A 15685-nucleotide genomic window follows, 5' to 3' on the forward strand; every position below is an offset into this window, starting at 1 on the left:
GATGAGCAGCTGCAAGGGCGATCACAAGAAACTAAAATATTTATTAAGAGGAAAAAGTGATTCAAAACAGTGATTTAAAACAAATTATTGGATTCCTGAAGTGATGCGATAACTTGGAAAAGCTGTCGCTAGAGTGAGGAGAGAGCAAAATATAGAATTAGAACCGAGGCAGATGCAGAATCACAGAGCATCAAAACACTGCGAATGAACTTCTTCTTTTAAATAAGAAGTTAAAATGTATGCTTTGGTGAGTTATATTCTAAATATTAACTTGACATTATGGCATAAGTGTTGCAAATTTGGCAGCAAACTATGAGTTTTATTAGTTTGTTTACATTGGCCGTTGGTATAACGAACAAGCTGAAGCTATTTACATTTGAAAGTTAACAGTCAAGTAACGTAAATGTGATTAAAAAAATAACATTTTAAGTGTCAATGGTCTCGTACACACTGCAAACTTTCGGGAGTGACAACCGCATTGAAATGCGGGAGTGAATCCCCTAAATGTTCGTTTCATGTCTGTATGGAACAAGACTCACTGCTGAAAATCTGATGATTGGCACAGAAATAATCATAGCAACGTTCTGCCGTCTCGTGTGCTTATCACTCACAGCTTTGACCAACATAATAACAGCATTCTGTTTTGCAATAAACCTCCGTCTTGGCGTTGAGTATTTTACGCTTTTGTGAGGCTGCTTCACAGCACGGAGCGTGCGGTTTTGCAGTGTTGCCAGATCCTCGTCTTTTTTGTACGGAAACACCGTTTTGGCTCATGAAGCGATCAAGTTTGGGGTGTTAATAAAGTGTGAGGGGGCCGGTCCTAATATTTTGATCTTTGAGGTAAAGCATTTAGATTTATTTTGGTTTATTATTGGATTTTTCTTGTTCGCTGTATTTTTTACTGCAAGATCTGGCAACACTAGTCAGCAAATGCTTCTGTCTCTGTCATTTTCTGAACCGCACATACAGAAGACTTCTTCCTCTTCTAAGCATTTATTTTTTCAGAAGAGAGACCTGTCCGGTTTATGATGAACGTTTAAACACTTTATTAACTACTAGTTGTTCAGTTCGGTTATGTACACACTGTGCAGAGTTTTTGTAAATTCGGTTGTCACTACCTGCATTTTGCGGGAGTTAATTCGGTTGTAGAATGCGGTTGTGAGTCCCGTAAATTACTGAACTGTGTGTGTACAGAACAGGATTAAGCATTAAAAGGTGAAGTGACAACCGAATTAATATGCAATGTGTACGGGACCAAAATGTTCAATCCCTGAGTTAGGTTGTTATTTGAAATGTTTACATGATGCTTATTGATAAATCTGTTGAATTGAAGATTAATTACTGTTCTGCCTTGTGTTTTTACAAGGCTGTTTTTTTGTGAGAATTGCGAACATCTGTGAAGTTCTCCTGCTCCATCTTGGACTTGCGAGACAATTAACTATATACTGAAGGTGTATACAAAAAGGCGAGCCAACCAGAACTGTGCTTTGAAGTCATCAGAACTAGTAGGAGGATATTTTTCCTTTTTGTTTCGGACAACTACTTGGACGTGAATTCGCTGAATCTTAATTTTCCGTATTTTCTTGGATTTTCTTTAAAGGAAACTGACTTTGAACTGAAGTATTTGAACTATTTAAATGAACAAACAATTGATTCATGAATTCAACCCAACTGAGTCATTTAAGTGAATCATGAATTTGGATTACAAACAAAATGAAACAGTGTTACTCTTTTAAGTATTTTATTTATTTATTTATTTGCACTGTAGTATATGAGAACTGATTTTCAGCTTGAGTTGAACGGTTCAATCTGCTAAACCCAGGTAACTGGTAAATTCAAAGAGAGTGTTAATTACATGTATTGGGATTTATACACAGGCCCACATTGAACATTATACGTATGTATACACTAAACCCCGTTACACGCTACACTGTCATCTCTATAAATCTCCTTTAGTTAACGCAGGCTCGTGGTCATTTTCGGCAGGTCGTGTGGTTGCGAATTGCTCACAGTACTAAAATTTGCGCTCAGAAAAAAAAGAATTTGCTCAGTGCTGAAAAAAATTAGAGGGAACATTGCCAATAAGGCATCAATTTCTCTTAGGAGAACAACTAGATGCAGCCAATAGAAATACATAACAACATACACTAAATCAATTTTAATTAGAGGTTAGCGGGTAAATGAGGTGTAGGTGTCTTGTTAGAAAACCAAATGGAAGTTAAAATATCAGGATAATGGAAAAATTTTAAATCAACAAGAATGTTATCAGGACTTACGTTACAAAACAGTATTGAATTTACAACTGGTAGATAATAGTCAAGTACCTTTGATGATGATGATGATGAAGAAGAGGAATAAGCTGTATTTGTATTGAAACAAATTTTTCATATTATGCATGCTTTACTTTTTGTTTTTATCTTTAGTAATTTTTGTTTTTCGGGTTTCTTTGCTTACTTTATTTTATTATATATTCTACATAATGGTGACAACCAACAGCAGGTGCAGAACCAATTGCACACAAACTGTTTATAAAGGGGAACTTAAGGTCTTTTACTTTTACATTCCAATCAAATAGAGAATGGAAAGATGTTTGGGCTTATTTTCCATAGTTCGAAGTGCTGTGGCATTATTTGGTAATTGGTAATGTATAGTGTATAGAAATGGTATAGTGACCCTTACAAAAGTGATGTCATGTGGTTTTTCATATTACAAAGCCTGAATAGTAACATATTGTTTAAAGCATGGAGGGGAGGAAACCAAAACATACATATATATATATCAGCTATATATATCAGCTATGGTACAAGGAGAAGCCAGTAGATCTTGCAAGATCTCCTCACGGCTTCATGTCGCTAACAATAAAGTCCATCTTTGAAATCAAAACCTAAAACTGAAGACTGTTTCATTTGAGGAAAAAGGGGCCCTGATCACGACCGAGAGCTTGAATTTGCTGGTGAGAGAGGCCTTTTTGAGCGGCAGTGGCACTGATGTGGAACAAATGAGCAGAACATTGACTTGCTGGATTACAACTATTTTAAATGTTTTTTGAACCAAAATCTCATAGCCGAATGATTATAGATGTCGACGGATTGAGAAGAGTTTTGACCAGGGATCGACTGTACTGCAGGTAATTTAGTAGTGAATTATATGATTGAATGGGGTTCAGCAAATTGAAAATAGACAGTGTCATTTGCTAAATTGGAAAGTCTTACTTTGTCTGATAAAAAAAAGATCATGTTGGCCCACACATGAAGGATCATTATCTCCAGCTAAACCTCGCTAAGACAGAACTGCTTGTCATACCATCGGACCCTAAGATTCAAGACAATCTTTCAGTTCTTCGGCCATTACGTCTTCCAGAACAGCCAGAAACCTGGGAGTGGTCATTGATAATGAGCTCAGTTTCACGGATCATGTCGCCAGCACCGCCCGCTCTTGTAGATTTATCCTCTACAACAGGGGTGTCTAATACAGTGGTTTTCAAATGAGATGGTGCCAGGGGGGCCCCAGTTTTATGACATTTTATAAAATACATTCATTTATCATGAATTCTGTGTAATTAAACCTAAAAAAATAATAAGCCAACTATCCAAGAGCACTACTACGTATAATTTTATGTTGTGTTTAATTAAAATATTACATTTTAAAACTGTTTTTGTCATAAACAGTCGATCGCAAAGGCAATGCCAGTAGATCGCACATAAGTTAGCTGCTCCACGTGCGAAATTGGCATTATGGTCTTCGAGTAATTGTGAAACACTCAAGTCTTTTTGAGTTGCTGCGTCTTTTTTCTCAAATGTGTTTTTATAAATCTTATGACAGGCCGCTGCAGCTCAGAGCTGTCTAACTTTCGGAATTAACCAGGACGTGCATTCTTGCCTTCACGCAGGAGCCGATCCACGCGCACGGTGTGTTAGAGAAAGAGAGTGCGAGAGGCAGCATAGCGCTGAGTTATATGCTTCTGATACTGTTGTTTTTTCTAGTTTGTTTCACTAAACCGCATCTCCGCTATTTTAAGCAGTATTCGACATGTACTCAAGGATTTTGTTTAACTCCTAAAAAGAATAGAGTATAATGGTGACAGCCCTAAATTCAATGTAGAGATATATGCAGTATAGTCCTAACAAGCATTAAAAGTGTTATAAAAAAAAATTAACAGTGTTTTTAGCAGGTAGATCTTGTCAGCTTTATCATTTTCAAAGTAGATCACCACACAAAAAAGTCTGGACACCCCTGCTCTACAACATTAGGTAAATTACACCTTTCCTACCTGAGCATGCTACACAAATCCTAGTCCAGGCTCTTGTCCTGTCCAGACTGGACTATTGCAGGGTAGCCAACTCTCACGCATCTGGCGTGACAGTCACGCTCTCACGCTCAAAAAAGAAATCTAATGCTAAAATAGACATTCTTCTCTGCTGTATTTTTTCACTCATGTGCATGGTCGTACCCACCATTGATGTCTTCGTCTTATTTAACCCAACTTTCAGCGCTCGTTTAGCTTCTTGCGGCGCTGTGCAGACTGATCGACATGTGATGTCTTAGCACCACAAGACTGATTCAACAGTAAATGACTCTGTAAGCTTTCAAATCGATCTCGCGGTAGTGTGACGTCACAAGCCAATAGATCTTCGCTGCGCCCCATCAAGTAAGATAAAGTCAAAATGATTCCCAGATGACGAATCAAATCACAGACAGAGGTGCAACTCAAAGGAGGACAGCTGCGCGATTCCTCAGAAAGTGGAAGTGCAAGAAAGATGTAAGTAATCCAACGCTAACTATTATACAGCTGTATAATGATTAGATTGACAGCCTTAAACTTGTAAATCCGACGCATCATGCGCGGCACAATGCTTCATCCACCGGTAGCATGCGTGCACATAGTTTAAATGTTAACATTTTATTGCATTCTGTCTAAACCCTGCCTAATAAACAGTATACCTGTTGAAGTCATTAAAGTTAAACAAAAGAAGAGAAAATCACTCATCTAAAGTGACCAAAACTGTCTTTCAAGTGATGAACGAACACAAAACAGACGATGCATTTATGTACAGTATTGTTCAAAATAATAGCAGTACAATGTGACTAACCAGAATAATCAAGGTTTTTAGTATATTTTTTTATTGCTACGTGGCAAACAAGTTACCAGTAGGTTCAGTAGATTCTCAGAAAACAAATGAGACCCAGCATTCATGATATGCCAGGGCTCAAAATTAACTGTTTTATTTGGTAGCACTGGTGCTCCCAACTTTAAAGAGTTAGGAGCACCAGCAAAAATGTAGGCGCATCCATCCAAAAATTAAAAAGCACCACAACTACAATGTAAATGTTAATAGATTTATTTTATTAAAAATAAAACACCACCACCGGGCTTTACACGTCCTATGGCCAGCATTTAAAAGTTGGTCTTCCATTTTATTTTATTTTTTGCTGCATAAATTCCTAAATTAATACCCAAATGCTGTTGAAATAGTATAGCAGCAATAATAATTTAACAATTACAGGTAACATGATTAAGATTACATAGATATCTAGCAAACATGTAAAACACTGATTAATTGTGACATTACAAAAGTGACCCTAATATAGAAGGCTAATATATATTGGTATTGATAACTGCATTACCAGGATGCTTTTACTACTAAATAGGCAATGTTTTAAAAAATACAACAAAAACATACCATCAGCATTGTCGTATTCCACAGCAACATGGACCACAAGGATGTTTGTCGAGTGTCCATTCACCAGCGCATGCGCACATACACCATCAAACACACTGACAGGTCGGTGTCTCCATCAATAATAAACACATTTGTCATGACACGTCTTGTGTTTTTGGCACTTTCGCCATGTTTAAGCAAGGTACGTCTGGCGCTTAAAATGTTTTGATTCCGCCATTAACGCCGTTTTACAGGATTTACAGTAAACACAGTAAGTTACATTTTCATAGCGGAGACACTCGAAATCTTTAAGCCACTCTCTCTGAAAGGTTTAACATCAACTCGTATTTTCCGGTGGTGGAGTTACATTTGAATACGGATCGTCGTTAAAAAATACAGTAATAACCTTGGCTGTAATCGGCTCGCTCTCGTCATGCTCGCGACGCGTTCGTCTTTTCACATTTCCGCGCTTCACGGCAACAAGGAATGACTGACGCTCATATTAGCCAATCTACGGTCTTCATTAAACGCAAGAACTTAATGGTGAAATTTGATTGGTTATGTATCGTTGGAGAGAACACTGAACCTGGGACAGCGCCAGCACGCAGGATCACAATCAACTCGCGTCACAACAAAATGGGCAGTCGCACAAATGCTCCCAAATATATTTTAAGGTCGCACAGATTAAATTTCAGTCGCATATGCGACCAAAATGGTCGCAATTTCGAGCCCTGTATGCACGCTCTTAAGGCTGTGCAATTGGGCAATTAGTTGAATTAGTTGAAAGGGGTGTGTTCAAAAAAATAGCAGTGTGGCATTCAATCACTGAGGTCATCAATTTTGTGAAGAAACAGGTGTGAATCAGGTGGCCCCTATTTAAGGATGAAGCCAACACTTGTTGAAAATGCATTTGAAAGCTGAGGAAAATGGGGCGTTCAAGACATTGTTCAGAAGAACAGCGTACTTTGATTAAAAAGTTGATTGGAGAGGGGAAAACCTATAAAGAGGTGCAAAAAATGATAGGCTGTTCAGCTAAAATGATCTCCAATGCCTTAAAATGGAGAGCAAAACCAGAGAGACGTGGAAGAAAACGGAAGACAACCATCAAAATGGATAGAAGAACAACCAGAATGGCAAAGGCTCAGCCAATGATCACCTCCAGGATGATCAAAGACAGTCTGGAGTTACCTGTAAGTACTGTGACAGTTAGAAGACGTCTGTGTGAAGCTATTCTATTTTCAAGAATCCCCCGCAAAGTCCCTCTGTTAAAAAAAGGCATGTGCAGAAGAGGTTACAATTTGCCAAAGAACACATCGACTGGCCTAAAGAGAAATGGAGGAACATTTTGTGGACTGATGAGAGTAAAATTGTTCTTTTTGGGTCCAAGGGCCACAGGCAGTTTGTGAGACGACCCCCAAACTCTGAATTCAAGCCACAGTACACAGTGAAGACAGTGAAGCATGGAGGTGCAAGCATCATGAGATGGGCATGTTTCTCCTACTATGGTGTTGGGCCTATTTATCGCATACCAGGGATCATGGATCAGTTTGCATATGTTAAAATACTTGAAGAGGTCATGTTGCCCTATGCTGAAGAGGACATGCCCTTGAAATGGTTGTTTCAACAAGACAATGACCCAAAACACACTAGTAAACGGGCAAAGTCTTGGTTCCAAACCAACAAAATTAATGTTATGGAGTGGCCAGCCCAATCTCCAGACCTTAATCCAATAGAGAACTTGTGGGGTGATATCAAAAATGCTGTTTCATAAGCAAAACCAAGAAATGTGAATGAATTGTGGAATGTTGTTAAAGAATCATGGAGTGGAATAACAGCTGAGAGGTGCCACAAGTTGGTTGACTCCATGCCACACAGATGTCAAGCAGTTTTCAAAAACTGTGGTCATACAACTAAATATTAGTTTAGTGATTCACAGGATTGCTAAATCCCAGAAAAAAAATGTTTGTACAAAATAGTTTTGAGTTTGTACAGTCAAAGGTAGACACTGCTATTTTTTTGAACACACCCCTTTCAACTAATTGCCCAATTGCACAGCCTTAAGAGTGTGCATATCATGAATGCTGGGTCTTGTTTGTTTTCTGAGAATCTACTGAACCTACTGGTAACTTGTTTGCCACGTAGCAATAAAAAATATACTAAAAACCTTGATTATTCTGGTTAGTCAAATTGTACTGCTATTATTTTGAACAATACTGTATATATATTTTTTAAGGTAAAATGTAAGGCAACATTTGTTTAATTATTCCTCATAACATTTTAAAGCCACAATCTACAGAACATCACACATAAAAAAACATTTTGATAACTAAACCTAAAAAAATAACAAAGGTGATACTGCCTTGGAAACCCCGGCTACAATTTAGTATTTTTATTTAATTTGGAGATTAAGCGCGTAAAAGCCATGACAAAAAAGACAAATGACAAATAATTTGTGATTGTTACTGTAAATGATAAAAACTACACTGTAAAAAATTTATATTTTAAAAAATTGTGGACACTTAAAGTTAAGTATTGACTAAACATATTGCTTTCAAATAATTCTCCCCAAACAAAAGTATGCATTGTGGTAATTAAAACCCATGGTATTGGGGTAAAACTAAAATATATATTCACAGAACATATTAAACTCTGCTCAGCCAATTCATCGTGTCAAATAAAAAATCTGAGTTGACTGAATGTAGTTTGAGACAGAAAAGCATACGGGCATGCACCTGAAAATAATTGGCTTCAGTGTGGATACGCGGGAGTTGATGATCGACATTTTCTACAATAAAGTTATGGTAAGTACTTAAATATTTGCATTAAAGTCATTTTTAAGTATTTTTAAAGGCATTTTCAAGTTAAACTGAGTGAAAATCTGAATAATTACAGCATACAAACAAAAAAGCATATTGCCGAGCCTGAGGAGCTGAAAGCAAGACAGAATTTCCGATTGTTTTAATGTTTTAAAACGAGTGTTTAACTTTATTGTGATTGTATTGATTGATTGAGAGACTATGTTAGTAGTTATACGATGTTTTTATAAAACTAATATGTTTTTTCTCCTCAGTGTAACGCACCGAGATAACGCTTCATTTAGCGATGAAATGGCAAGGCCACTACAACTTTCACAGTGAGTATATTATATTTATATTTTTTATATAACATAATTGTGTGAAAACTGTTAGCTTTTTCGAGATTTATGTGCGTTATTTTTAATAAGAGTCCCTGCGCCGCGACCGCACACGTGCACACATAGACATGAAAGGCTGCTTGTAACCTGCACCTTTCTAGAGAAAAATTGCCGTGTTTTTTAATGAATAAATATATTACGAGTGTAGGGGCATCTGTATTTGGCCTGGACGTAACGAAAACGACGCATTGTTTACAAGTATTCGACCGTATGCAGCACTGCGCAGACAAATCAACCAATGACATCAAAGTTCTGCGAGAGCCATTCAAAAGCTTATAACTCTCGCGATACATTTATCTCATGTGTCAATCGATCTGCGCCGCGCATGCTGCCGTCGTCATCTTGCATCAGGAAATCCACGAGAGGTAGATATGAAAAGGACGCTCTCTATCAGCTGGTGTTGTAAAGCTGCAGGCGATACTCAACGGTGCGAGTCTCAAATAAGTGCAAGGACACCACCCAAAACGGATGAGATGTTTAAATAATCAGCGCGTTAACTGTACTGTAAGTAATCGAATATAGAACCAACACGAAGTAGCTTAACATTAGTACCTATCGGTTTGCTTGAACAATTCATCTCTTAGAAAATTAACCATAGTTTTACTATTGTTTGTGTTGGATAAGCATATAACCACACATTTACCATAGTCTCACTAAAGGATAACCACTCTGTTTTAAATACATTTTAAAACTTATACCCATCGAAAAACATCAGTTTTTTAATGTTTAGTTTGACGAACTTCTAAATATTAGACGCAGAGCACCTAGCACGTTCGGCTAAATTGCATGCGCAAACATGGCCAGAACGCAATAGCACAACATCGATACAACAAAAAACAATCCAAAATGTACAGACTTAAATTATATCAGAATTTACGTTTATAATAAATATATTTTTTTTATAAAATAAGGTCAGAAGTAACAAAGTGCAGAACAAATGTGCAAAATGCCTCAAATGCACGGAAACAAAACACAAGCCAAATAGATAAATCAGATAACCCAGAGTGATTTATAAATAAAATAAAGAAATTAATAAAAAACAAAAGTATTGCCAGAATTGCCAGCTTTGTCTTTTAAATGTAGAAACAAAGATGCAATGGTTTATTAACATATAAACCTCTTATGGACGTGTAGCCCCAACACAGGGGTTGTTAGTTGGATTTAATGCATTTTAAAAATATTTATTGAAAGCTGCTACATCACATATTATTTTCAGCATTATAATAATATGCTGTATATTAATATATTGGGAGAAAGCTGTTATATGTGAAATCAGATAATGTGTGCACCCATATACGGCCAAAATTGAATGATCTTCATTTCATAACACATCTGCGACGATTCGACTGTGAGATTGGTAGTCGAATCAGGCTTCTCCTATAGATGCATCGAATCTTCAACTTCTCGCCCAGTGTACCACCCACTTTAGAGATTATGCACGTTGTGCACTCGCCTATAGGCACATATTGCTAATATAGCCTTTAAATAGAGAAAAAAATACAGCAGTTTTCAAGTGCCTCAAAATAACTACACGCCAGCAATGTGCATAAAAGAGCGTAGTACTGGAAGTGATAATAACTGTTTGCATCCACCTATTTTTATGAGCATTTCTGGGGTATCGCATAAAAAGTGATGGATGGAAATGCCAAAATGTGCATGAATTAAAAAAAAATATTGAGTCTGATAAATTTTTTATGCGATAAGAAAAAAATACACATGTATGTATTAGCCTACAAATGAACTAATAAAATATTTTAAAAATAATATTTTGTGTCCAGTTATTTATTATAGCAATCAGCTGAAGTGGGATAATATTCATCCAACCGACTGTTATACAAGTCCTGATCATCCTGTCAGCGTTTATTCAGTGATAATAACTGGCTGGATGTACATTTTCACTTACTTAATATTTGGATTAAATTAAAGAAACTGATCCTAGACCTGATTTTCAAGCAGAAATTGCACAAAGCACTCAATGTAATGAAAACATAAAATAATGTGATGAGTAATTTTTTGTTTAATGTATTCAATTATTTTCTAATAATGGCTTAGTTAACACAGTGGCTCTCAAACTTTTTCCGCGTGCGGCTACCCTTGTGTACGGGGCATTCTTTTGCGGCCCCCAAAGAAAATTTATGACAAAAAAACTGTTCTAAAATGTAACATTTTAATTAAGCAAAACATATTAAATTATACAAAGTAGTGCTGTTGGTTAGTAGCCTTATTTTTTCAGGTTTAATTACACAGAATTCATGATAAATGAATGTATTTTATAAAATGTCATAAAACTGGGGCCCCCCTGGCACCATCTCATGGCCCCCCTGGGTTAACATATAGCTATTAACATTAAAGGATAATTCCGGTATTTAACACTTTGAGTCTCATTTCTGGTTTGTTTTGGATGAACTACAGTGATGGACACAGAAATTTTGTCAATGGGTCGTGTCTTGACTTTTCGACTCATTTAGAAGCGTCTCTTGACTGCTTCAGAATGGAAGTCAATGGCCATGCACAAACATGTCATTAAAACAACACTTAACATTCATTTTCAAAACTGTACTACTCACCGAGTGGTTCGTGGTGTTTGTTGATGATTAAAAACAAATATATTGGCGCAATGTATGATTTCAATCCGTGTTATTTGCTATAGTGGAACTATTTTTTCAGATACCTCACAACCGCGTATATACTTCCGCTCTATATTTGAGTCTGAAGCATGAATGAACGTAGTCCAACAAACTGTAATAAAACGGTAGCATACTTTCAAAATCAAGTTTATTTAAAACACTTACACCCTCCAATATGTTTTTTCATCAGCAAAACAAAGAAGATATTTTGCAGAAACCCCAGTGCTCCGTCATGCAAGTCAACAGATCCGCACACTTTAAGAGCTAAAGCATATATATCCAATACAACAGTAATCCCCCATAACTCCGTGTGACATATTGACGTCTTGTGAAGCAAATCAATCAGTTTTTGCAAGAAACTGAACGTTATTTACAACACTATTAGCGTGAATGCCAAAGCAGGAAGCGTGCTTTCCGTTTGAGGTGATCTCTTCCACTAGTGCTGTTGGCTATGGATGTTGGTCTCTCTGCGCCACCTATAGAGCGGGAGCGTGAAGCGCACTTCCTGCTTGGCAAAAGCTCTGCATTAACGCTGTAAAATATATATATATATATATATATATATATATATATATATATATATATATATATATATATATATATATATATATATATTCGAATCTCAAAACTGAAAATCGAATGTCAACCCACGAATCGAATGTCAGCCCTACAAATATGGGGAAAATTTCTTCTGAAAGTAAACAGACCCTTTTCTGTTTCCCGGCGGCGGAGTGATATATCAGCGAGCAATGCGTCTTCCAAGGGAAGTCAATGGAATTTTACAAAATGCCAAATAAAACACGACAGAAACTGTATTTCGCTACACAACTTGTTTTCAATCATCAACGAACACCACGAACCACTCGGTGAGCAGCACAGCTCCGAAAATGAACGTCAAGTGTTGTTTTAATGACATGTTTGTGCATGGCCATTGACTTCCATTCTGAAGCAGTCAAGAGACGCTTCTAAAAGAGTCAAAACCTCAAGACACGACCCATTGTCAAAATTTCTGTGTCCATCACTGTAGTTCATCCAAAACAAACCAGAAATGAGACTCAAAGTGTTAAATACCGGAATTATCCTTTAAGTATTTCCCGCATCACATTTCAGTAGATAACAAAAGTTATTATGTATTTTATTATTTTTCATTAGGTTTTTTAATCTATCAATTAAATGAAGTCACTGAATCAGTTAAAGCTTTTATTAAAGAAATTATTTGTGTAGTTAAGAAATATTAATCTTAAATAGTATTATCACTGACAGATTTATTGTCCTCACAAACACTTGAAAAATCATTTAAATAATAACACTTACTGTAGTTTCTCCAGTTTACAGCGTGAATCCTTCAGTACATCAGAGAGCAGCTTCACTCCTGAATCTCCTGGATTATTACAGCTCAGATTCAGATGTCTCAGATGTGAGGGGTTTGATTGCAGAGCTAAAGCCAAAGCAACAAAACCTTTATCTGAAATACCGCAGTCATACAGCCTACAGAGAGTGAAGAACATGAATGATTTCAGTCTAAACTTCAGGAGGAGTGTTTGTGTGATCTGAGGAAAAATATCTAATCTCATGTTGTGTATGTTACCATTATGTACTATTATGCTAAAACTTTTCAAAACTAAACTTTACTTAATAAATTTAACATTTCATTGTGTTGGATGAAAACAGATGAAGATTATTAATGACTCATTTTGCACTACACAAACTTTTATTCAAACAGGTGCTGTATAGAGTGAGACGACTCTAATGTCACTGATCAGATAATAACAAATCCTGATTCATGATTACATAACTACAGTTAATTTCATGAAGTTTCTGACAATGTCTGGGATTTTCAAGTAAAGATCTTCATCAGCTTCAGGTTTAATCGTGTTTTATTATTGTTAAAGGGGCCATTCCACATAAAACTGTTTTTACTTGTATTTTTTGATATGTGTTAGGTCCATATGTGTTTGTGTTGTGTCGTGAATGTGAAAATTAACTTCTACCTCCTCTGTCAGCTCTAGCCAATGAAAAGAAATAAGCAGAGAAATCAGGTCAGAGTGGGCAAATTACCCAAATGTAAATAAAATCTCTTATTTTAATTTCAAACTTTTAAATTGTTACCTAAATTTTAAATTGAGATTTGACTTACCTTAAAAAAGAGTGTTTTGCTGGCATAAAAGTAAATGTCTTCATCCTATGATTTTTTATTTATATCCGAGTTGGGTGTTAAAATCCAACCTTATTTTATCCTTAATCACCGACTTGTTATGCTTGTGACGCATAGGTGGGATTTAATAAAATGTTTATACATAGGGTTTGTTACAGTTTATTTTATTTATCATTTATCTTACCAGGAATAATCCCATTGAGATAAAAAAATCTTGCATAGAGCGGCTTTAAGTCCTTTTAGCTGTCTTTGTTTTAAGCAGTTTATTTTAATAGTGACACAACTTTACATTAAATTGTGTTAATAACAACAAACACTACTTGCGATAGTAGTCTATAGATAGTATATCTTCTTGCGATAAATGACACGACGAAGCTTGCAATGCATCACAGTAGTCAATAAACAGCAACAGCGTTAGAGGCGCTTTGTGAAAAGGACTAGATTTCCCATAATGCCCCGTTCAACGCTCGCTGGAGAAACCGGAAGTCGCGCAGGAATTCAAAATGCTGAATACGACCGGCGGCGCGGGAGCTTTTGTTTGTCTTGTGGAGAGCTTTATAATAAAGCAAGGTAAGTTAAGATACTTGTCTTTTTAAATTTGAACCTATATGTGAGAATTTAAATGTTGTTCCCCCACACCCCACATATATATTTTCATAGAACCTTGTATATTTCTTAATTGTTCTACTCGGATGATTAATGAAGCAATGAAACCGTTAATTTGTCTTGTATTTACTAAGTTGAGAATGAGTTGTGATATTTCCCTTGGCTATGCACAAAAGCTAGACATGGGCTGATCAGTCCAGGTCATGAAGTTCGACCAGACTTCCCTGTTCCAATCTCCCCTTCCTCGTTTGCACCATTCACCATTCAACTGTCCAAGCATGATTATTTATGTATCCAGACGTTCTTGCGAAGGGACCGATGATGCGATTGTTCTCCAGACATGTTTGCTCAATAGCTGCTCACATGATTCTTCTTGACATTATCTAATGTTTATCAGGTGACTAGTGCTTCCTTTTTGTACCCTAATGTGAAGCCTGTCTAATAAACTTTGGTCTATGTTTGAACGGCATTTGGTGTCAGTGTCTTTCATAGCCCCTGATATATATCAGAACTCTCTGCTGCTCAGCTCACACATCCAGACTACCAAACATACCTCTAGACCTGCTTAGAATTAGATTCTAACAGTTACTTTAATCAATTATTTTAGTGATATTTATTTATCTATTTTACAATAATATTTTTTACAGTAATGAATTAGCCTACATATAAACACTGAATGCATATGCACAAGAAAGGTAGCCTATTATTAAAGGTTTTATAACTATAAATATCTAAAAACTAAATAAAAAAGATATCATATGCCAACTGTACAGCCCGTGTGGGTTTAAACGCTGTTTTTCTAAAGATTTTTTTTAAACTTTATTGGTGGTGGTTGAGAAGAATTCCTCTTTCCATATGTAAAGCATTTCAGCGCAGTTACAGTATAAATGTATCATATTGTTATTTTTTTACAACATTTTTAAGTTTAAAACATGCCTTTTTTTACCACATTAATCTCTTTAAAATATTGATACTTTTAGAAAAACTGACATAGGCTAATTATAAATATTATGAACAAACAATGAAATGGTGTCAAAATTCGACAACACAAATAATTAAGATATTTATTGTAAATAGAGTCGCATTTATTAGGCTCACACTAAATTCTCTGTTGCACTTAGTATAAATGCTCATTGCACGTACAGTCATCTTAAAGGAATAGTCTACTCATTTTCAATATTAAAATATGTTATTACCTTAACTTAGAACTGTTGATACATCCCTCTATCATCTGTGTGCGTGCATGTAAGCGCTGGAGCGCACTGCGACGCTTTGATAGCATTTAGCTTAGCCCCATTCATTCAATTGTACCATTTAAAGATAAAGTTAGAAGTGACCAAACACATCAACGTTTTTCCTATTTAAGACGAGTAGTTATACGAGCAAGTTTGGTGGTACAAAATAAAACGTATCGCTTTTCTAAGCGGAATTAAAAGAGGAACTA

The 15685-nt window shown here is 36.1% G+C and overlaps 1 protein-coding gene and 1 long non-coding RNA gene across 5 annotated transcripts in view; one reads left to right on the forward strand and one right to left on the reverse strand.

The window, feature by feature from the left end:
* Window positions 1-15685, forward strand: part of LOC141350026 (uncharacterized) — a 413142-nt gene that overhangs the window by 260481 nt on the left and 136976 nt on the right. The gene's annotated exons all lie outside the window — the stretch shown is intronic.
* The window catches only part of LOC129422195 (NLR family CARD domain-containing protein 3-like), a 113332-nt gene that overhangs the window by 41397 nt on the left and 56250 nt on the right, over window positions 1-15685 (reverse strand). For 3 of the 4 annotated variants that reach the window (XM_073854085.1, XM_073854087.1, XM_073854084.1), the window contains one exon: window positions 12795-12968. The exons of the other annotated variant lie outside the window; for it this stretch is intronic. In XM_073854085.1, coding sequence (XP_073710186.1) covers window positions 12795-12968 — 174 coding nt within the window. The remainder of the gene's footprint in view (window positions 1-12794; window positions 12969-15685) is intronic. 4 annotated transcript variants of the gene reach the window in all.

The sequence above is a fragment of the Misgurnus anguillicaudatus genome, chromosome 16 (genome assembly GCF_027580225.2).
Source record: "Misgurnus anguillicaudatus chromosome 16, ASM2758022v2, whole genome shotgun sequence".
NCBI classification, from domain to species: Eukaryota; Metazoa; Chordata; class Actinopteri; order Cypriniformes; family Cobitidae; genus Misgurnus; species Misgurnus anguillicaudatus.